At 28.3% G+C, this 24,967-nt stretch overlaps 2 protein-coding genes across 3 annotated transcripts in view; one reads left to right on the top strand and one right to left on the bottom strand.

The window, feature by feature from the left end:
• Window positions 1–4,890: 4,890 nt before the first annotated feature.
• Window positions 4,891–11,159, bottom strand: LOC124810893 (uncharacterized). Of its 2 annotated transcripts, XM_065806060.1 has the most exons (10): window positions 10,769–10,898; window positions 8,257–10,681; window positions 7,343–7,484; window positions 7,027–7,263; window positions 6,559–6,673; window positions 6,212–6,385; window positions 5,899–6,108; window positions 5,644–5,818; window positions 5,141–5,502; window positions 4,891–5,005 (listed from the first exon to the last, which is right to left on the bottom strand). In XM_065806060.1, the coding sequence occupies exons 2-9, from the start codon at window positions 10,661–10,663 to the stop codon at window positions 5,222–5,224; spliced, it is 3,741 nt and encodes a 1,246-aa protein (XP_065662132.1). In that variant the 5' UTR covers window positions 10,664–10,681; window positions 10,769–10,898; the 3' UTR covers window positions 4,891–5,005; window positions 5,141–5,221. The 2 variants fall into 2 exon arrangements, with proteins under 2 accessions (XP_065662132.1, XP_065662131.1); XM_065806059.1 differs by having other exon boundaries at window positions 8,257–11,159.
• Window positions 11,160–16,293: 5,134 nt separating this feature from the next.
• LOC136084866 (uncharacterized) overlaps window positions 16,294–24,967 on the top strand; it is a 169,500-nt gene continuing 160,826 nt past the window's right edge. The window contains exons 1-2 of the mRNA XM_065806056.1: window positions 16,294–16,614; window positions 20,761–20,826. Coding sequence (XP_065662128.1) covers window positions 16,453–16,614; window positions 20,761–20,826 — 228 coding nt within the window. The 5' untranslated portion in view covers window positions 16,294–16,452. The remainder of the gene's footprint in view (window positions 16,615–20,760; window positions 20,827–24,967) is intronic.

Here is a 24,967-nt window from a genome sequence, read left to right as displayed (position 1 = left end):
TTTCTTTTGTGCTACTCGCCAGCCACCTTTGGTTATCCAATTTGTAAGCAAGGTGAAGACAGAGTTTCATTGTTCTAATCACTGCATGTAATAATGAAAAGCCATACTGTATACCAGAGTAGCATGCATTTTCAATTTTTGATACCATTTTTCAATATTGTTCATCTCTTTTGGTGTGCTGCCATGCATTGAGCAGGACTGTGATGTGGTCTCGACTGATAAGGCTAATGCCACTTTACCATCTACCATGTTTATTTCAATGATATTTGGCACATTTAAATAAGTTTATTTAAATGTACCAAATATCATTGGAATATCCAATTCTGTTATCCATTTATTACAGCTTAAAATGATATTAGCATCCATAACTGTAGTTAAGTAGTTCCTTTTAAATGTTAAAATGTAATGAAATAACAATCAACATTGCTGCTTTGCAAAAATAAATAAAAAAAATTAGATATCCATATCAACCAATTAAAATTATGACTTCCACAAGAAGAGTGAATATCATTTTAATGCACGTATTTAATATAGTGTACATAGCACGAATAAAAAACTGCTTAAATAACGTTCATGTAAAAATAAGTTGTTGCTATGTAAAATTTGGTACCATAACAACCAAATTGTACTCAATGTGTAGCTTGAATACGCCTGTCTACGTCCATAAAACCAAGTGCTTTGGCTTCCCCACATGTTAAAGAGTAGTTTATTACCAATCATTTGCTGCCCTAACCCGCCCCAAAAAAGATACATTTAGTTTGGCTTATTTAAATAAAAAACTAAACTTTTGTGTTATACCTATTCTAATATTCATTTATTAAACCTTAAAATGACATTAGCATCCATCATATAATTTATCTTTTAAATATTAAATTGTAATAAAATAGCAATCAATAATTTTAAAAACAAATGCCCGTAACTTTTAAAAACAAATGCCCGTAACTTTTAAAAACAAATGTCCGTAACTTTTAAAAACAAACGCTTGTAGGGTAGTTCAAATAGTTGTTAAAATCTTGTCCAGTCAACTTTTAAGAGAGCAATCCACTTTGATTACGGCTTTCAAAGGTTACAAATTACATTTCAAAAATTTCCGTTTTCAAGGTATAAGCGCCATTTTAACTTGCTGCAGGAATAATTATATTAGTAAAACTGTATCGTTTCGTACTCCCTCTTGCTAGTCTCCTTGGTTAAAATTAATAAAGTTTTTTGTTAGTAAGTAGTTTGTTAACTCGATAAATAATTTAGAAAGTTTGGTTTTAACTATTTTTAAAAAATTATTACCTTTTTATGGTAAACATTTAATACAAATCATTATTTAAATAATTCACTGTTTTATGTGTTTTTATTTATGATATATCGAAACTATAAGTGAAAAGCTTATTTGAAAAAGCTAATATAAATTTAATATTGTAAATATGTCATTAGCTGTTTTCGTACATGTATGTATAAAAAGCTAATGACAAATTTATGGATGTCATAATCCTGAAATAACGTATAAAAACGACAACTATATTTACTTGTTGAACTATGTTCCCTCATATACGGATTATTTTACAATTTATACTATAAATTGTAAAATAGTTAATTGTAATAGTTTTACAATTTATACTATAAATTGTAAAATAGTCCGTTTATTAGAGAACAGAGTTCAGCAAGTTAATATAGTTGTCATTTTTATAAGCTTTGCCATGGATCTCAGCATTGTGACATCCATGGCAAAAATAGTTGGAAAATTTGACATATCAAGCAATGCTGTAGTGTGGCTGATAATGGAAAACCTCCGTCACGGAATAAAACTTGTTATGCACAACCTGACAATATCTCTGTCAGGTTGTGCATAACAAGTGGATACTAAATTGTTGAGTGTAACACCTTTAACTATTTCAACTGCTCAATGTACTTAAGAATGGTTTTTTATCTTTTCTTATAGATATGAACATTTTACTAGCTTAAAAAAACACAAAAAACAAGTTATTGTACGTTAAAACATTATAACAAATGGCAGTTACACTTGCAGAAATTAAAAAAATGCTAAAAGAAGTGTTATTGGACTAAAGAAAAGAAACAGAGGCGATGCTTAAACAACAAGAAAAAAGTTTGTCGAATTTTTAAGTCCAGACACTAAAATCATCAATGAGCGGCTTGATAAAGTCGAACAAAATTTTAAAGAAAATGCTAACCAAATCAAAATTTTGGTAAAAGATATTGAAGACATAAAACTATCTTTAAATTTTCAAGAAGAACTTTTCGATAAAAAAATTGCTAAAGTCTACGAACATAACAACGAACGCTTAGAAAAGGAAATCATTCTAGCGGAAAATAGAAACAAAAAATACAGAAAAATCAAAGATAGATCTCGAAAAAAAAATTTGCAAATTGATGGAATACCAGAAAGCGTAAAAGAAACTTGGATTGAAACCGAAGAGAAAGTTCAATCAATTTTATCTAATAAATTAGGACTGAATGGAGTTGAAATCGAGTTGAAATCGGACCGGATTGAGAAATAATAGACGTCCAAGAACTGTTTTAATTAATTTACTTAGAAAAACAAAGATCCAAAATCCTTCGAGAATCACAAAAATTAAAAGGAACAAACGTGTATATAAACGAAGATTTTTTCCTTGATACCGTAATTATAAGACAGAGATTGCTGACTGAAGTCAAAAAAAGACGTCAAAACGGTGAGAATGTTGCCGACAGGTATCACAAAAATATTATTCTAAATTATGCTTTTATGAAAAATAACGAAAAACTTATTAGTAAAACTAATAAAAAATAAAATATGATCAACCATATAAATAGCTGTAAGAAAATAACTTTTAACATTTAACATGGCAGAAACCAATATATCAAGCATTTTAAATATGTCTCACAGAGATAATATACTTTTAACAAATGACATTGATCCTGACGTAAACATTTTTGACAAACTTTCAATCGAAACTAATTATTTTAATGTCAGTGAGGCTTCTCGCTTTCTTAATTCTTCATCATCTTCTTTTTCGCTGTTAAACCTAAATATCCAGAGTATGAATAAAAATTTTGAAAACTTAAAAAAAAATGTTAGAAAATTTAAACTATATATTTAGTATAAAACGAGTAACAGAAACCTGGTTTCAAAATAGAGATGATTCAAACTCAAATTTTTATTTATCGGATTATAAATCAATCCAACAAGCAAGAAAAAAGGACACTGGTCGAGGAGTGTGTATTTTTGTTATAGATTCATTTATTTTCAAAAAGATAGAAAACCTTAGCATAAAAAATGCAGATTGCGAGTTATTAACTATTGAAATAATCAATCAAAAAGCTAAAAATACTTTCATTACTGCTCTATACAGACCACCCAATGGCAATTTCGAACTATTTCAAAAACATCCGAAGGATGTTTTTGAAATAGTTCGAACAGGTGACTTCAACATAAGCCTCTTAAATACTAATTGCGATTCCGTCAGGCGCTTTGTAAATACATTTATTCAGCACCGCATTACACCGCTAATAAACAATCATTGACAATATTATAATTAATAACTACATGATTTGAAAAATCGAAAGTGGTATCATAAAATCCGATATAAGTGACCATTTTCCAAATGAACAAAAATAAACCCACTCGCTTAACCATTGAAGATAATAATTACTTTATCACCTATGTCAAACAAATAAACAACAGTTTTATAAAAAAATTTCGCGATTTGATACACAAAACCAATTGGGAACTCATAGCTGAGTGCAACGATGCGAATTACGCTTATGTTCTTTTTATACGCTTATTTTTTAAACAATATAAAAAAGCTTTTCTAAAGACCTAGAAAACAATACATTCTAAAAACCTGCGTAACCCTTGGATGACAAAAGGGCCTCAAAAATCATCAAAAAAGAAGCAAAAGCTCTTCGAGAATTTTAAAAAATATAAAACATTAAATAATGAAACTTAATATAAAAAATACAAAAATTCTTTTGAATAATTAAAAAAACAAATTAAAGAAAACTATTACTCCAATCTGCTCGAAAATTCGATAGAAAATGGTAGAAAAAATGGGATATAATAAAAGAAGTGGAAAAAAGAAACTAAACATTAAAACTGTTTTTCCAAAGCGTTTACAAACAAAAATGAACACAGATGCTTTTGACTGAGACAAAATTGCTGATATGTTTAACACTCTAAAGCCGAATGGTTCTTTGAAGAACCTTAGAGGGTTCTTGACGTTGGTGCTGAGGGAGCACCCGTAGAGGTTCTTCAAAGAACCCTTTGTACGGGTTCTTCGGAAGAACCTTACGATAAGGTTCTTTAAAGAACCCTAAACCGTTTTTCAAAGAACCTAAGAGTTCTTAATAGTTCCGATACACTCTAAAGCCGAATGGTTCTTTGAAGAACCTTAGAGGGTTCTTGACGTTGGTGCTGAAAGAGCACCCGTAGAGGTTCTTCAAAGAACCCTTTGTACGGGTTCTTTGGAAGAACCTTACGATAAGGTTCTTTAAAGAACTCTAAACCGTTTTTCAAAGAACCTAAGAGTTCTTAATAGTTCCGATAAATCATCCGGATAGGTTCTTCGAAGAACCCTAAAGAGAACCTTTTTTTTACAAGAAAAGCTATTTGCAACGGTTCTTCAAAGAACTGTTTTTGAAGAACTATTTCAGATATAAGACATCTGACTGAAAAAATGTTCACTAGACAAATCTTTGAACGATTTTTTGAAAAAAAACTATAATTATTAATTATTATTGAATTTTCGGATAATTTTTAGACCAACAATTTTATTAATACTTATTAGTTTTTCAAACAAATTAATCCATGTTCTTCTAAAAAGTTTACATCACGGGATAAAAATGATTTAACGTTTTACCATTTACTTGTTATGCGAAATGATGAATTAAACAACGACTAGATTAACAAAAAGCATATATTATAAGCAATAAAAAATTACAAAACTATTGGATAAAATAAAGTTAAAAGTTGTTTTATTTTAAACGTTTCTGTTACCTCCCTTCGTAGAAGCTAAACCTAAACAAACAATAGACAATAAAAGGTCTAGTAAATCTCTCTCTCTTGTTTTATAAATTTTACAATTTATAAAATTATGTTAGGCAGTTGAAGTTAAGATTTCGATATAAAATAAGTTTAAAGTAAATCAATAACCTTGCACAGAGTATCCGCCATCCTGTGAATTGTTACAGGGATTTCTTTATTTGATACACCAAATATGATGTGTTCAAAAAACTATAATGTGTTTTTCAACTGAACAGGGTACTGTATATCGTAAATAAAATAAGAGGCAAATATACAAGACATCGCTAATGAGATATCAACATCATTATGATGTTCAACTATTTCTTGGCCATCTAATATAATTCTACAAAATTTTGATGTCAACCTTTGAGCTCGAGGGATTGCAATAGTTGGTGTATTCTGTTTTGGAGTGTTGTCAAATATAACCAAGGTTTCAACAGATTCTTTGAATAGCCGTGGAAATAAAAGAATTGCTCCATTGAATGTAGCATCTAAAATAGTAAAAAAAATTACAATAGAAACATAAAACAGAATTAAATTATAAAACAATATTCAACAGAAAAAAGCATAAAAACTTTTACCAATAGTTAATTGGAAAACAGAAATCTCTTGTATTACACAAAATTTATTACCTCTCTTAGTGCTTTCATTAATTTCACACTCAATTTCAGCAAAAATTTCAGAAACAAAATTGTCTTTACACTTTAATTTAACCAAGCTTAAGATTTTATCTTCCATGCCCTTCATCCGTTGATGAAGTTCTTTATCGAGATCTTTACCAAATCTCAGTTTCATTTCGCTAAGAAGCTTTAACATCATTATTATAAAGATTATTTTTAAGTTGGAACACACAAAAAATAAAATCCACAGAATAGTTAAAAGCCTACCAATTGAGCAGAGCAGAGCCATGGGTATTTAGCTTTTAGATCAACTGTGCGAAGACGTCCATCGAAATCCTTTGCTCGCATAAACCAACTACGTTGCTGACGATCAAGCAACATATTCATATCTGGACGAAGTTTACGGTATTCAATTATCATATCCTGATGATGTTTTGCTACAGTTGCATCATCCTCACCAATAGGCAGAGAATGTGGCTAAAGAAATTTATTTATCAATAATCATTTCATCTTTTTTTTTTTAATATTTCAATAATATCTCAAAACATAATATCTCAAAACAGTGAAGCTTAATTTTTACCAAGTCTCTATGTGTCCTACAACAAGCTTGGTCATTCTCAAGACAATCTTCTGTGCGCTTGCGTCCTCTTCCTGGATTCCCAAATTTGCTTTTATGGATAGCAACAGTCTCAACATTAATTAAAGGGGCTCTTTCCTTCTTGAACTTATTTTTTAGACTTTCCAATAGCGTAGGCTGCCATTATAAGTAAATTTATTTCACATAAGCATTAAGATTTATATATACATATATTATATACGTATATTATGTACATATACATACATATACATTACATTTACATTTAAAAATATTTTACATATTTTTATTATATACTTCATTTTATTTATATTAGCCATTAATCAACTTACACACAGTACAAATTGTTGTGATGAACTACCACTCCTTGAAGGGAACTCATTCAAATAAGGATACTTGCTACATAGGGCAGCAAGCACATCTGAATATTGGGTACTGGATGGATACCTTGAAATAAAAATTAAACAGTGACAACAAAATAAATGTAAGAAATTGTTATTGTTAAAAGTTGTAGAAAACAAAAATAAAACAATATTGTCAGGTTGTTTTATGTTAAAACAAACTTTTATATTAACAAAACCTCAGGATATTGTTTTATTGTTGCTTTTAACAACTTTTTACAATAATAACTTTTTTACATGTTGACATTTTTTATAGTCAATATGAATGAGGTAATTGTTACAATCGTTAGTCATGATGATAAAAATAGCATTGACACAAAAATTAATGATGAAAACAACATTAACGCACACACAAACACAGAGATTTTCATATTACATTTCAATAAAAAATACACTTACAATGTAAACTTGCTGATGTCATCGTATAAACATTGAATCAATTGGTTTCTACAGCTGTTCCTCTTAAACTGCAGAAAGCAACAGTCTTTGGCTTCAAAAGCTGCAATAACTGCTGGTGGCAAAAGAGGTAGTTGATATCGAACTGGCCATGGTGTCATAGTTCTAACGCATCCTACTAAGATATTTCCAGCAACAGTGTAATTTGTTTCTGATGCACTACTGCCAATCTCTGACACACTAGTAAACACAAAATTTTTCTGTTAGCACAAAGGTATTGTTAATTGTATTAAAAAGTGTAAACTGCATCAAAACTCACGTTAAATCAACTTGATGTCCAGGTGGTGCTTTAAGATTCCTTATGATTTCTAATAGCATAACTTGCTTTCGCATTGTCCTACATAAAGTTGAAACCATTGTCTCTGTTAAACACACCAATGTTTTTCCATCTATTTCTTCTTCTAAATTAAAAGTAAATTATAAACAATTAATACAAATGTAAGTGCTAAATAGAGCTTTACAAATATTTAACTATAAATTAATTTCAAGCCCCTTGCTTTAGGGTTAAATATCTTTACTAGACAGTTATGGACAAATATATCACAATAGAAAGGGCCCAACTATTTCACATATTGATTTAATTGTTGAGGTGATTTTTATTTAATTGTTACAAATTTAACGTTACAATTACACTATTCCTATTGAAACTTGATAAAAGTACAGTAGCAATAGAATAACTTAAATATTAAATTTGCAAGGTCACATTGTAAATTAAAAATAATTAGGATTTTATGAATTTTGTTTGCCCTATGTTTGTTATTTTGCTAACATTATTTTTATTACCATTATTTATCTAATTTTTTAAGTAATATATTTTTATCTATTTGTTAGTTATTTTTTTATGATTTTTAGCTATTAATAGTAATTATTATTCACTACATCACAAATATTATTGTTTGATGCTTGTTTCATCAACAAATTTGAAATAAATGTTATGTGCTTTTTTTGTGCAAGTACAACAGACTATTTTAAAAACAAAAAATCTTTCTTCAAAAATTTATTTAAAACACATGTGTCTGAGAGTAATATAGGAATGGCCATCTTGTATTGTATATGTGTCTAGAAGTTGATAATCACAAACTTCTGTTGGCAAGCATATTGATAAAGTTCTATCTTCTATAACTCTGAACGCATGCAAGTGGTCATTATATTTGTCACAAATCAGCAACTTACCACAAAATACCCAGTGTTGACGAAATTGAATAATGTGATAAATTTTGAAAAATAAAGGGATTTCTTCTGCATGTAGTAAAGCTAAAATAACTGTATCATGCACATGAAATTGAATTCTGTTTATAGTAATGGCATTACACTTCCAAACTGTTTCCTTTTTATCAATAATATCATTAAAAAAAAAAGACAATAATTTTTCCTGAAGATTTGTTGCTAAACTATCAAACGTAATTGAACATAGATTTGATGTTTCATACTTTTCATTGAAAAAATCAGAAGATGCCATCTCCCAACACTGTCTCAGCTGATGCCGCTTTGCAAGAGAATAACCTATATTTTTAAAACTTCTAATGGAAGAAGCTAACTTTTTGAAATACAAATGTTTAGCTTCAAAACGCATGCACCATAAATATCTTAGTGGTCCATTTTCATTAATTAGACGAGCATAATGGAGCATGAAATGAAACTTGGGTGTTAAATTATTGGGAAAAAGTTCCATAAAACTTTGCAGAAACTGTTCTATTAAAAATTGAAGATATGTCAAAACAGTTTTTGAAATTTTTGGAGCAAATACATAATCTGCAATATCTCGCAGCTGTAAATAAAGTAACCAATACACATTAGATATTGGTATGCGTTTGCCAATCATAAATGGTAATAACCGAAACAAACAAAACTTCTGTGATGCAGAACCAACAAAGTTAATAGATGCACCAGAACGGATAACAAATGGTACTGGTTTGTTTTTCCTGTCATTTCTGCCAATTTCAAAAATGTCAAGCTCTGCATTTACCTGTTCTACTGTAATTATATTTTGTGCATTGAATTTTAACAACATTAAACTTACTAATTGTGGAAATGTTCCTTCTAACATATCATGCATGATGTCTGGTGGAAAAGACTTTAAAACATTAAAGTATGGTAAATCCAATAAAGGACATCGTTTTTCAACACCATACACACTAGAAGAAATGTGACCTGAACCAGAAATAGCAGATAAATGATAATAATGCATTTCTTTGGTACGAATTGTTGTATCACATTCAACCAAAATTTTATTTTTGTCAACATAAGAAGTCATGCACTGACGACAAAAACGACCAGAATTAAAAACACGTTGAAAACCAGCTAGTGCATGGGAGGAAAGATTATCAGCAGATATAGTTGCAACCCCACCAAACAATCGAACTATCATATTATCAACTGTAACTAAAATACCCTCATTCTGCAACGTCAGCAAATCCTGAATTAAAGGTCTTAAAACTTGCTTATATGTTTTATATTTCTTAATAAACTTTTCTTTTACAAGAATACATAAATTTATGTTCTGAAGTTGTGAAATATATTGTTCTTCAATGTTTCCCAAGAAGAAATAAAATGCACAGAGTTTATGTACTGAACGATGAGCTCCAATTGGATTACACACTTCAAATTCATCACAATATAAATGGATTCTTAATGCATTCTTGTCTTTAAAAATGACATGTTGTTTACAATTTAAACCATCTGAATATGAATATAATAATTCATTATTAATAGACTCATCTTTTTCAAGTTTTCTTTTTATTGAATTCCAGACAAGCTCATTTTCAACTAACTTTTTTAGTAATGGTAAAACTGGTACATACTGAAAAGTTTCACAGCTTGGTGTTTTTAAACCATATTCACATTGATTTTCATTCATGGAATGTAATTTAATTTCCACTGGCAAAATAAGACCTAAGTTTGACTTACAAAATGAAACAACCTTTTTGCTAGAATTGACCACAGATAAAACTTTATCTAAAAGTAAACCACTATTTAAAAGTTGATTCAAACCACTATTATATACAAAGTTTTCCCCAAGTTGCTGCTTTATTAGATCACAAAAAATATTACTAAAATAAGTCAACAAAGATTGAACTTCGTTTGCTAAATCAATTTGAACAACAGACGGAATTAAATGTTTTTCTGCTATTGAAATTACAAACATAGCATAATGTTTCTGCAAACAACTGAGTAGATTGTCTAGTGAGGATAAAGATATGGCACCTAAATGAGAATCCAAACTACTGGTTTCTAGACTACAGTCTTCAGTGATAGACTCATTAAAAAACTCTGTTGTGGTGTTATCACCAACACTGTCTGCTAAAATTTGGTTTTCCATTGTTTCACTCATAAAATTATCAGACTCATTTGTTAATACTTGAGGTGTGCTAAAAATGAAACTATGCTTTTTGCGCATATGGTGACGTAAACATTTTACAGATTTATATTTGGCAGGACAACCATCTATATTACACACTGGGAAAAAACCAGGGGTATGTTCATGCATGATATACAAATGTTTTAAATATTTTTGCACAGAATACTTCTGCACACCACATATACAACAAGTAAAACACAAATTATTATTACACGCAGCCATTTCCAAAAATATTATTTGCTAAATAAAAAAATTAATTTAAATTTAACATCAGTATAATTATTACAAAACAGTCAAACATTTAAAAACTCAAAATACTTATCTAACCAACAATTTTTTGTCTTAAATCACCAAGACCTTTCTGCTCTAAATGCAAACAAACTTCTTCAGTTGACCAATTTAAGTACTCTCCCATTCCAAACTTTAACTGAAAATTCAAAAATAATTGTAGTTTTAAATTTGATCTAACTTATACGACAATATGATGCAAATGATTACTATTATTCTAAATTGCGTTTTGAAATATAATATTGGGATTATTGTGTAGAATTCAAAATTCATATAGTATCCTAAATTAATTTTACTAATTGATAAAATAAAATCGTATGGTAGCTAATAACCATTGGCAGTATATCAATTTTTTTCAGAATTCATGTTTAGTCAAGTTTATAAGATTCCACGTTATAATCAACTAACGCGCTGAGTAGAAAAACTATATAAAAAATGCGAAGAACCTTAAAGGTTCTTCAAACTTCCATTAAAAAAGTAGCCGGTTCTACAAAGAACCATTTAGGTACGTGAAGAACCCACGGGTTCTTTAAGTCGACCCTAAGAACCTTTAGGTTCTTTGAAGAACAGCCGCAGAACCTTCAAGAACCCTTTAGATTTGCAGTGAATGAATCCTTTATAAAAGTTGGTAAAAATTTAGCCGAAAAAATAATTCCAGGAAGCAAAACGTTTAAGTCTTTTTTTAAAAGAACCACACTCAGTTATGAATGAGTTTGAAATATCCTCGGATGAACTTCGTACAGCCATTAAAAGCCAACAAAAGTCCAGGCATCGACGAAATCAATGCAATTGTTTTGAAATCAGTATTATTGAATCGCCTTTTTTAACAATACTCTTTTATCCTTAAAAACTGGTGTTTTTCCTGATCAATTAAAAATAGCAAGGGTAGCCCCTATTTATAAGAATAGCGACGATTCTTTAGCATCCAACTATAGGCCTATATCAATTCTTTCTTGCTTTTCAAAACTTCTCGAACGTATTATGAATAATAGGTTATGTAACTACCTTGAAATAAATAATATTCTGTATAGCAAACAGTTTGGTTTTCGCAAGAGCCATTCAACATATCATGCAATAATTGAGTTAGCCAATAAAATTTTGAATGGTTTTGAAAATAATGGATATACTCTAGCTTTGTTGATTGATTTAACCAAAGCATTCGATACAGTTGACCACGAAATCCTCCTACACAAGCTAGAGATAAATGGAGTAACAAACAACAATCTAAAATGATTAAGATGTTACTTAAATAGCAGGAAACAAGGCGTGTCGTACAACTCAGCATGCACACGGTTACAAACAATTAGTTGTGGTGTACCCCAAGGCTCAATTCTTTGACTTTTAGTATTTTTACTCTATGTGAAAGATATCTGCTTAACTTCAAACATTCTTAACTTCACTCTTTTTGCTGATACGAATATTTTCTTCACTCACTCAAATATAAAAACAATATTTTCTATAGTTAATCACGAGCTGCAAAACTTAAATGAGTGGTTCAAAGCTAATAAATTTTCCTTAAACATCCTCAAAACCAAATATGTTTTATTTTACAAACCACCTAACTCTGTTATTTTACCACTTCAACTTCCCCAGCTTACGATCAACAAAATTAATATAGAAAGAAACGGTTCAATGAAAATCCTGGGAATAACTTTTCAAGAAAATCTTAGTTGGTAGAATCATATTTAGCACATCGAAAACAAAATCTCCAAGTCAATCGGCATCATGCATAAAATAAAACACTTTCTAAATACAACTTGCTTAAAAAAATATATATCATTCATTCATTCACTGTTATATCAACTGTTGCAATATTGTTTGGACATGCACATACTCTTCAGTACGAAAAAAATATATACACGTTAAACATAAGCAAGCGTGTCGAACAGTATGCAATGCTAACAGATATATTCATGCCAAACCATTATTCAGGGAATTTAGAGCTCTAAATATTTATGAACTGAACCTCCTCCAAAATTTATTATTAATGTTTCAATCGCAAAACAACTTGGTACCAAAATACTTTGAAAATCAATTTTCCACCATTGATCACAAATACCCAACGAAGTACTCCTTTCAAAACTTTAAAATTCCCAAGACTTTACTTAAAATAACTAACTTTTCTATCTTATCTCGAGGACCGCGGCTATAGAATTCGATCCTTAAAGAGGAAATAAAAAACATGAAGTCATCAAATCTCTTTAAAGCAGCAGTCAAACAGCACCTATTTAACTTAAGTGACGTCATCATGCTCTCCTATTTTTAAAGATCAAATTAATAATAACTAACTAAAACGAATTTATCCCTTTTGGATGACCACAAACGATGATTATATCACAATACAAATAGTTTTTTTTCTTTTTGATACTCATCTATCAAATCATTACGTACAAGGCTTTGTTTTTTTGTTTTTTTTTGCGTAAATGGCTAAAGTTTTTGGCTAATTTCTACTTATGAATTTTTAATGTCACGTTAATCTCACGTGAAACTTATTGCAAAGTTGCAAATGAAAGGGGCTTGATGATAAAACTGCAGTCTTCTACTTGCTCCTGTCATTATTTTAATTTTTATCTTATTTATAAATGTATACATATAAATATACTTGTGTTTATAAATGTATTAAAGTTAATTGTATGTAAAATAAATAGTGACGAAATAAATTACAAAAAAAAAAAAAAAGTCGCATAAAGTTTTTGAGTTATGCGATTGATATCTGGTACACATTTTATATCTATTTAAAAAACATCGATTACAAATATATTTTGATAATAATAAAAAGCCAGCTTTCCGGAACCATGAAACGGGTCACATTAAGTTTGTTCCACACATATCATTTTTATATTCATTTTTTACATGGTCTCTTTATTTCAATAATTTTTAGCAAATGGTAGAAAATAATTAGTTTAAAAATCTTGGCGTGACATTTCTTCCGGTATTTTTTGAAATTAAAAGTTTTTTATCTAGAACCGATTTAAAGTTTTTTATAAAGAATGATTACGATTAATGATGCGACTATATGCACTAACTTTTATCAAATTATATAAATGGTTCTTATTTTACAGGTTGATTTTATTGTTGCATGATAAAGTCAAAATTTCACTTAATTTGAACATTCAAATTAAATTGAATTCAGCAAACAAAATTAAAAAGATTTCAAAATTTCCATCACAGGGTACCTTGATGTGTATGTTATCACCTCATATTCAGTTAGGTTGGCAATACCAGGATCCGTGCTAACTGTGATATATATATATATATATTTTTTATACATATATATATATATATATATATATATATATATATATATATATATATATATATATATATATATATATATATATATATATATATATATATATATATATATATATGTTCATAGTGGCCAGCAGTCTTTGAAAGCTTGGAAATGTCCTGGATTTTGATAGGTCCTAAAACAGTTCTGGAAAAACACCCCTTTAAGCAACAAATCCTGGAACTTTTTTCTGAAATAGTTAGATTTCTACTGAATTTATTAAGTAGCTATTTTCTGAAATTGTAAATTTTATTATATAATTTTATAATTGTAAATGTTTATTGTTACTGTCAGAGTTATTAACATCTAGTAATTGTTTAGAATATATATGATATATAACTAATATAATTTCTAAGACAGAGAACCAGTTCCAAACAGAATGACTATACAACAAAAAATATTCTTAGGTAAAATTTTGTAATTCAAATTCTTAAAAAGCAAGATGTAATTGGTGCAGAACGGATATTGATATTTCTAATATGGGAGTATCTGCCTTGGATCTCATCAACTGGTAAAAAGTATAAAGTAAATGCAAAGACTCATAATGCAGCAATATCAATTGCTGGTAGTTTATTAGTTTTTTTATTTTAATTTAAGTTTTTTACTTTGATTTAAATATATATTTTCCTGAATAGTGTAAAGCTTGTAGTAAATTGATTGGCTGTAAGCCTTCCAAAATAGTTTTAACTTTTTTCTATACACTATTTAGTTCATACCAAGTTTCGATGATTAGATTTAACATACACTTAATATACTAAATCTTCTCGGTAAAACTCGGGTCAAGATATTTATTGTCCGGTATCAACAAAACAACCTGTAGAGATTTCATGTTAAGCTGAATTAATCCTCTTAGAGTGAGTTTTGAGAATTGTGAGAGTTTTCAAGATCCCTAAATCCAATTTCATTCGATACTTCTGGTATTTTTTAAAGCTTATTAACCTTAAGCTCGCATTGCAAAGATAACCAATGATTGTGTGATTCACCCCGGCCAAATACTTTGGCCAGCAATAAAGTGTGTTTGCTCACTTCTATAAATTGTTTTTTGCTAATTTTAAGAGAGTTGTGATCTTGCTTAAAAGATTTTCCCAGCCTCAGAACTTTAATGATTCATCGTCGCGACCATTATGGTAAAGTTGGACGGTAGATTCTGCCTAATAGAATAAAATTTTTCTCTCAGACCTAACTTTCCTAACATATGGTTGAACTCGTTGTTTTGGTTTTTTATTTGTTCATTAATTTCATTACTTAGAATCGCATATTACCTTTATTTATTATTTATTAGAATTATTATTTATTACGTCAATGGAAAATGGGTCGTTTTTTAGTAAAAACAATTTTAATGTATGGGATGTATCCCCCCCCCCCCCTCACTCCTCCAGAATCTGAAAGTGCAAAAATTTCTTAGAAATTGTGGTCATTTTTTTTTTTTAAGGAGACCCAAGTATGGTACAAAATACAAAAAATATTTCAACATCGCCCACCCACCAAAAAGTTACTTGATCCGTCACTGATATATATATATATATATATATATATATATATATATATATATATATATATATATATATATATATATATATATATATATATATATATATATATATATATATATAAAATATAATTTGATAAAGTTCTTCAGTCAATGCACCTCGCATATTACACTATCAATGGCTTTGTTGCCACAAAATTTATAACTAACAATTAGTTAAAATTAATTTATTATTTTGGAGTATTGAATATGAAATAACGTTGTACTGGAACACCTTGACTTGGAGATCTAAATTAATTTTTTTGGTGTGTTCCAAAAAAGGATGATTGAGATAGTGTACACTTTCTCCACTCTTTTCCCTACACTTTTTACCTTTCTAACACTTTTTTTATTTCTTCTAAAACTTATAAAGAGAAACAGTATATATTTTATAAAGATAAATTAAAATTTTCAACTTTTCAATAGAAAGTTAGACTTTTAAGTAAAATTTTAAATTCATATTTAATATGCATAAATAATTTTACTTGGAGATATTTCTGCTACATGGATTCTGTTTTATTTTTTTTTCTTAAGCCATATATTTTGTTTGACGAAAAACAAAAAAAATCTTTATAAAACTAAAACAAAAGTTTTTAAATTTATTATTATTTATTATAATTTATTTAAATATACTAATTTTTAGTTTAAAAGAGATTTTAAAACTATTGATTGTTCCACAAAAGCTTTTCAAAGAAATGTTATTGTATTGATATACAATAAGAAAGGGGAAAATTTATGTGTTATGAGTTTTAGAGAATAAATAAAGAGGAGCTACAAAATATCATGTTGTAACATGTATCATGTCAAAGGATATTGATTGCTGCTCATTGCTATATTATCTATATTGATTGTTGCTTAGTGGTCATTATCAATTTTATTTTTTATCTTATTTGAACAAAGATTATGAAAATTTATTTTAGCGTATTTTTTTTCGCTATGTGTCAGAGCGCAAAAGCGCAAGTAGAAAGGTGCACACTTTTTAAAGATAAATTTGATGAAAACAGAGTTTTAACTCAAGATTGGTTTAAACTGAGTCAATTATACTCTTACTGCATGTATTTAAAGGTATTTTTTATGTCAGTATACATATACTTATATATATATATATATATATATATATATATATATATATATATATATATATATATATATATATATATATATATATATAAATTTATAAACAAAGAATATACAACTTTTTAAGGTATTAATTTTCATATCTAAACGCAATCATATCTTACAGCAAAAATAACTTAATAAATAAGAGGAATGAATTAGTTTCTAAATGTAGACATAAAAGCAAATGTCTTCTTTCAAAGACCAATACGGGTGATAAGGCAGCCTTTTTAGATTTTTTTCTTTTTCTTTTGTTGTTTGTCGTAATGACAACGGAGCACACTTCATTGTAACTTTATGTTTTTTTATTTCTTGATTTTGTATTACATGGCTGATGATTGCCTTTAGGCATGAAACTATTAGTACCATAAAAAGTTGCATTTTCTTTGTTAATAAATTTATATATATATCAAATAAATCTATCTATCAAATAAATAAAATAAAAAACATAAATAACTTTGTTAATTAAGTATTTAAAAATATAATATTCAACTAGAGATGAGCGGGGTGTCGCGTAAAATAGGGGGTCGTCCATAAAGTACGTACACTTTATTTTCTTACCTCCGTTCCCCCTCCCCGCATTTTGCAATACGCTTTTTTGAGTACCCTTCACCTCCCTTAAAGTACCTATGCTTTTAACCTATTTATCTAACATTTTATGATATTTTTTTTAATTTAGTGTCTCTTTTCTTTAATAATTGATCCACTGCCCTCCCATCTCATATACGCCATTTGCAGACCCCCTCTTCCCCTCTGAGCGTACTTACTTTATGGACGATCCCTAAGTAGATGTTAAACAAGTAGACAATCAGTTTTGCGTAAATATAGCGTAAAGCTTCCGTTAGGTAAATTAAATCTACCGTTAAATAAGTAGCTTATTTTTTACGTTAAGTATAGACTATAAATAATTAAATTTCAGCAATAATCTCATTTTTAAATTTTTTAAAATTATATAATTAAAATGTCATTCTATAATTACTCTGTTGAAGATGTTTAAAAGTATGTCTCTGATGGAATAATAAATTATTTAGTTAAAAAATGTCAACTATGTGGTATGTGTATATATAACCAGCTATTTAAGTTAAACTTTTATATAATTTATGATTAGGAGTTTATTATTGTTGTATATTTTATATTATTGTATGTTTTTATATTATTGTACGTGAAGTTAATTTTGTACTACGTCTCAGCAACTTAAAATCCACAGTTCTTTTGGGACTACCATTTTATGCATAGACTTATTTGTCAATTTTGCTCAGAACTACTTTGTTATATATTTAAGTGTGTAATTAAGGTGGCTCATATAGAAAAAAAAATTTTTTAATAGAATAAATTGCAACGGTTCATATATATTTTATTGTATTTTTGATGATGTAAGAAGCTCATATTTCATTAAAAAACTGTAAATAAATTATATTAAAGGCAACTTTCAACAAAATCAGAGGTAAAAAGCGCAAATTTGAAAAAATTCAATTTTATAGTTTAAGTCAATATACTTATAATAATACAAAGTAATTAGTATAGAGATGTGATCATATCAGTTTCACTATTTTTAGGGGTTAACAAAAAGGGTTATTCTTATGGGTTATTATTATTAAGGGTTATTATTATTAAGGGTTATTCGGACCATTCTTATGGAATAAAATAGTTTTAAAAAATTTTACTAAGGATTTTATTCATCAAAGTAACTACTTTTCTTTTAAACGAAAGCTTAAAGAACTCATTTGACAATTGAAGATGTAACAATATACTTTTGATATTTATTTTTTTTTTTTTTTTTAGTGATCTTCTATTTTACCCCCTATTTAACTATTGATTTATAAAAATTATATATGCATCATTAACAATTGTAATATATAATAATGTATCTTGTATTTGTAACGGAATATTTTAAGTTTCTTACTTCGTTAACTTATTTCTTATCTTGTTAATATTTTATAAATTTTAACACGATCATTTCTTAGCGGTACTCGACGACAAGACCGTATGGTCTTCTACGAGTTCCCGCGTTCTTTTATTATTTAATAACGATTATTATATATATATATGTTTTTATTATTATATATTTGTATTTTAAATATTGTAACGAAATGCTTATTTATAATGTAATAAAAAGAACAAAAAAAAAAAAAAAAAAAGGTTAACAAAAAAGTGCCATGACTGTTCAATTTGTCTACTTATTTAACGATCTACTTATTTAACGTGACTTAACACGTTAAATAAGTATCCGTAAACTAACGCATGCATAGAATATCGTTTTGCCTACTTATATAATGATCTACTTATATAACGTGACAGGGGTACCCGGTTCGAACCCGGGGACCCGGTAATACGGCGTACCCGGAATTTTGTTTTAGTGTTACTATAAACTGTGTAGAAATATTATTAACCAGATAAAAAATAGTGCTTCAACCAATAAACTTCTTGATATTTTCAGAAGTTGATAATTTCTATGCACTAAATCTTGACGCGTCTCACTTAAATTACGTTTTCGAATATACTTTTGCTTTAATATATAGCAAAACGTTGATAGCAGATAATATTGCAAAAAGGAAACTGATTTACACAGATATAAAAACCATAAAGTAAAACGAAATAATATGAGAATACGAAAAAAATAAAAAAAAGTGGAAAGAAAAAAAAAAAGTAATTGTTTCTTTTTATTGCTTAGAACGCGAGAAAAAGATACATTTTTCGCAATTTAAATTGCGAAAAAAAAATGAAAGTTTAAATACTTTGCGTAGGTCGTTTTTAAATAAGGCTTTTGCCAAATGATCGTTTACAGTAAATAAACTTTTGAACTAACGAACTTTTAACCAACTTAGGCAATTTTCAACTGAATTTTTTTCCCATGAAGTTTAGGAAGTCGGACAAGAAATCAATGGTTTTCGAAGGGGCGACGACACGGTTTTCAAAGTGGGGTGGCACACTACCTCATTTTGAAAAAAACTCCTTAATTTTTTATAAAAATTGTCAATTTCTTTTAAAAAAAGAAAGAAGGTCCACACAAAAAATAGTAGGGGAGGGTTGTGCTCCCTCAGAAACGAGAGGTAGTGCACTCCCTCTTGTTTCTGAGTAGAGCATTCTACTACCGCGACACGGCTGCTAAAAACAAAGAAATATTGCATAGTTTTAGGGGGTTTTCATTATTTTTTAGCCTTTTTTAAAAATCTAAATTCTGTTCAAATGAATCAATTATTGTCGTAAAAATTATTTAATCGTCTACTTTTTAGTTATTTCGAACCCTGATAACCTTCTTTCAAACCCTTATAACCCCATGATAACGATAATGTTTTTCATTTGTCACAAAAAATCATAAAAGTGATTAAAATAAAATGCACCAAAAAGTGTTGTCTGAATTATTTTTTATTTGTTTAATTTTTTATTTTTATTCTTACTTTTTTTAATGGACTCGGTGCCGGGTACCCGGTCTCGGACCCGGCTTTTACCACCAGGCAACCGGAATCGGGGATAATGAGTATACTGGTTCCGGAACACCTCTATATTCAACACTAATTCTATCTATCCCTTAGTACCAATTGTCACTCTAACGTGATCAACAGAAAAGCACATGCACTAAAAAGTTATTATTTTGTGTCCAAATCAAGTAGTATAATGTACTTTTCTTCCCTCGGCCTTTAAAAAAACTGCTGAAAAAATATTGTTGTAAAATTTTTTTTTTTTTTTAAGCGAAAACAAATTATTATTAATTAAAATATTTACTGTTCTTATTATTATTATTAATTAAAATAATTACTGTTCAGTAGCTAATTAGTTTAATATTTTAAATCTTTAATTTGCGCAACATGAGGGAAATAATGTTTAATATTTAAAAGTATAAATATTATTTCTTAATCACTTTTGACATACTAAGTAAATACTAGATAGTGTAGTCAAACCTTTACGCAATAAAGTCTGTATATAATGGTTCTAAAGAGATTGCAAAAAAAAGGGTTTAACATTTAAACAAAATAATAATATTTTAGTGTAAATAAGAAACAAATAGCATATAATGTTAGTTTTAAGTACCAGATCTCAAATATAAGTAAGATTGTAATACTTAAAAAGTTTAAACTTAAAGTTTATTTGTTTTAGGTAGAAAACGGTCAATCAAGTTTATCTTTATTTGATGAAGGTTGTAAAACTATATCTTGTAAAGAGGTAACGAAATTATTTATGTCCGGTTGCGTATCTATAAATACCACTAAATTATTCTATTTATTCTAATAATGAGTATTATGGGAATAATTTAGAGATGTTTAATGTTTTTTTAGCAAACTTTTAGCAAATTTAGTAAAAGTATAGCCAATATGAAGCTGTAATGAGTTGCTTTTATCAACGTAAAAGTCTAAAAATTTGAAACTAACTTCGTTGGTTTCAAATTTCTTAAACTTTACGTTGATAAAAACACTCATTACAGCTTCATATTGGCTATACTTTTACTAAATTTGCTAAAAGTTTGCTAAAAAAAACATTAAACATCTCTAAATTATTCCCATAATACTCATTATTAGAATAAATAGAATAATTACTAAAAGAAAGCATTAAACATCATTTTAGGACGTATTGTCCTAAAGTTATGTTCAACGTTTTCTTTTACGTAAATCAGCTTTTCTTCACCATCTTTATCTTTTTTATTTATTTGTCACTATATTTTTTTAAAAGCTGAAAGATAGAAAATATATTTTTTTGAGTTTAATTAAAAAAATCCAAGTTTCTGTTATGCAAGTTGAATTGGAAATATTTTCAGTTTCTTTTAAAAAATACAAAAGTTAAAACAAAAATCAATTCATACTTCTTATATTAATGCAAAGCATTATGATATTATTATAATGCCATTTTAAAAAAACTATTTTAATTTAATGTGTTGTTGTGTATGTATGTTGAAACCATTACAAAAGTTAGCATTCTGACATAAATCAACATCTAATTTAAAGTATTGATCAAGAAAGTTGAAGTTAGCGACTCGTAGTTATCTGTTTTTGTATTTTTTTTTTCATTGAAGCTCAGTTTCTTTTTTAACTTTTTAATTTTTTATTTTAACGCGTAATAAGTTTTTTGTTTAACATAACAGCTTACAACGGCTTAAGTTTTTGTATATTCTGGTAAAACTGTTTTCCCTGTTGTTAAAGTTTTAGATTTTTTAACTAAACTAAAGGTGCAAATATGAAAAAACATAAATTTTTAGCCAAAATTGCAATCGCAATTGTAATTTTCTCGCTCGAAACAAAATTTCTTTTATATCCAAATGATTTATTTTTTTTCCTGAATTCAACTCACCTTTTCAAAAATTTTACTTAAATTTGTATAAAAGAACTTCCCACAAAAATTGAAACTTAAAAAAACATAATAACAATTTAAAAAAATAACCACGTAATTGCCAAAGAATATTTGGAGTTTTCTACACCAAAGTTACACTCCTTCTTGATCCTTGAGGATCATACAAAGAGTAATCTTCATTTTTTGAGGCGTGCGTCGTTCTTAAGGCATGCGCCTTTCGTGGCAATGGCACTTTGGTTTCTTGAAATCCATTATTGGCTTCAAAGTTTGTTTCCAGCACGCATTCTTTACTTGTTTCTAACACAAATCTACATTGCACACCATGATTTTCTGCGTTATCACGATCATTATCTGTGTGCATTTCTGTTTCGGCATGAATATCACATAAATTTTGAATGTCATTTCGAGATCGAATACGTTTTACATGACGCAGAACGCCATTAACTTATACAAATTTTTTCAAAATGTTTTATTTGGTGGTTTCAACCATACGTTATCGCCATTCCTAAACATTTCGTTTGTTTTAGCTTTTGCAGGAAGATTATCATTTCTCAATTCTTTCACGTCAATTTGATAACAGTATATTTTCTTCATAGAGCTTACATTGTTTTTGTAGGCTGAAACATTTTATCAATATACTGCTTTTGGTAATGACATTTTTGATTTTTCCATTTCCTACGGGCTATGGGCCTTCCATAAGGTACGTATGCTTATAGGGAACTGGTGGAGTCTCCAAACAGCGCACGAAAACGAATAGGGAGGAGGGGGAAGCGTGCAATATAAAAGTAGGTGCGCACTAATTAAAAACTAAACTCCTTGATAATGTATTTTTTTCTAATTTATCACTAATAACAAATATTTGTTAATGAATAAATGATTTTGAATAAATAACAGCTTTTTTTTTAAATAACCCAAAATAAATAAAACCATACCGTCTCGTCGTTGTCTAAAATTTGCAAATGAGCCCCCTAAATATCCAGATATTACTGTATGAATTATAAAATTTATCAACAAATATAGATTTATTAGTACGTTTGTATATATGTATAAGTTATGAACATTAGGGTGCGTTATTTTCCAACATTTAAAAGTCCATCTTTTACAATTTGTGCCCCGAAACCCTTATTTTTCAACAAAAAAATGGGAACCTTTGAAATAAAACCATAAAATAAAACACCAATATTTTTTCTGCGTAAACTATAAAGCCTATTTATTAGATTTAAATATTAAAACCTAAATATTAAAATTTGGAATTGGGTCGGAAGCTTATATTAAAAAACGTATATCAAATTAGACCAAGAAAAATAGCTTTCAACGCACTAAATTTTATATAAATTTTATAATTTTTAAGAATATTTAAATAGAATGATGCTTGCGATCAAATATAACTCACGCCTGTCACAAGCAAAAACAGTCTTTAGTTTAGAGTTCGTGCCATATTTTTACTTAAGTTAAGAATTATTTTTTATTTTTTATCATAAACTGCCATATATGACCTTTACTTTAAAATCAAAAACTAAAAATAGATAAGATTAAAAAAAGTAAAAATGCTACCAAAAATCACAATATCGATTTTAAGACATTTTTATTTGAAGATAAAAAAGTGTTAGAGAAACTTTCACAGTTTGCCACAAATAATAAAACTAATTTTAACTTTCCTTACAGGTATAATTAAAACATTGAATTTAGTGAAAATTGTTATTCAATATATTACCAAATAATTAAACTTCAGTTTTAAAAATAGAAGTTATAAAATTTTGATTTAGTTTTAACTCAGGCGTTAGACAAAAATACTCCCACCAAAACTTTGATTGGGTGTGCTTTCCAACAAATAGATGAAATGATGTCAGCATGCTCTGGACAAGCAATAGGTCCTAAAAACTGCATTCTTTTTGCTATAAAAAAACCCCTGGATTAGTTGAGGATATGACTGAGGCATATTTCATGATAAACTCATCAGATTCGCTAAATAATATATGAAAAATGTTTTTTTATTTTTACTGAATTTTAATTATACCTATACCAATAGATTAACTTGACTTTTTTCACTCTTTCTCTGATATGAAGATAGATTAAAAAGTTTTGAAGCAATTTTTAAAAAGTTCAATTAATATTATGCGTTCTAGGAAACTATTAAATTATCTTGTCGAAAAATGAGTAAATTTGAAAAAAAAAAATAAAAATAAAAATGGCCACGCAGCAGAGTTACCTCAAAACGTCTTTAAAAAAATGTGCCAAGAAAATTTTTTGCACTATTTAAAAAAGAAACACGGAAACAATATTGGTGCATCAATTCAGATAAGCAATTTTTAAAGGATCAAATGACGAAACGTAAAATGACCCGTAGTTCAAAGGATTTAGCATATTGACTAAAGATGAAAAAAGAAAGAAGATTATAATATTTAAGATTTACTGAGCAACAAGAGTATCAAACTGAATAAACTGAGCTTTTATCATCAGAACATAGTGAGATCTCTACCTGCTATGTTTCAGACTATTTAGCTGACGACATTAACCTAGTGTTTCAACAACATTGCATAAAAATTTTGCAAAAGAAGTTGCATTTAATTTTTATGTTTTTAGCATTTATTTAAGTTGCAGGTTTTTTTAAAAACATATAATGTAGAAGTATGATGCACTTGCTCTTTTACATGGTAGTTACTTCTAGGAGCAACTTGACAGATTTCTCGCTTTCTAAATCCCCTATCAGGCGTGAAAAAAAGAAAGTAGCAATTACAAATGCAGTTAAATATCAAGAAGGTATTATAAAAGCTGCAATTCAAAGTAAATTTCTAACAATGGCACACTTTGATGGAAAACTTTAGCAGGATATTTTATACTATTTTCAACACCTTCACTTCCAACAAGGCTGCATGCAACCACTATTAGAGTTGCAAGTTACTAGAAGAAAAAAGATGAAGTTTATAGAGCAAGATTACGACAACATAAAAGAATGCAAGTTTTATGAATCAGGAAAGAGAAGAAAGCGAGTTCAATAGAACTGATTTTCGAGGAAAAAAAA

Source organism: Hydra vulgaris, chromosome 09 (assembly GCF_038396675.1).
Source record: "Hydra vulgaris chromosome 09, alternate assembly HydraT2T_AEP".
NCBI classification, from domain to species: Eukaryota; Metazoa; Cnidaria; class Hydrozoa; order Anthoathecata; family Hydridae; genus Hydra; species Hydra vulgaris.
The sequence above is the reverse complement of the archived record's forward strand: the minus strand, read 5'-3'. Positions and strand labels throughout refer to the sequence as shown.

What these genes read in the sequence shown, in the direction of transcription:
- LOC124810893 (XM_065806059.1), bottom strand. Translation starts at nt 10,663, where the DNA reads ATGGCTGCGTGTAATAATAATTTGTGTTTTACTTGTTGTATATGTGGT. An exon ending in GGACATCAAGTTGATTTAAC is followed by an intron (nt 7,264 to 7,342) that starts GTGAGTTTTGAT and finishes TGTGTTTACTAG; the next exon opens with TGTGTCAGAGATTGGCAGTA. An exon ending in GTAGGACACATAGAGACTTG is followed by an intron (nt 6,109 to 6,211) that starts GTAAAAATTAAG and finishes AAATTTCTTTAG; the next exon opens with CCACATTCTCTGCCTATTGG.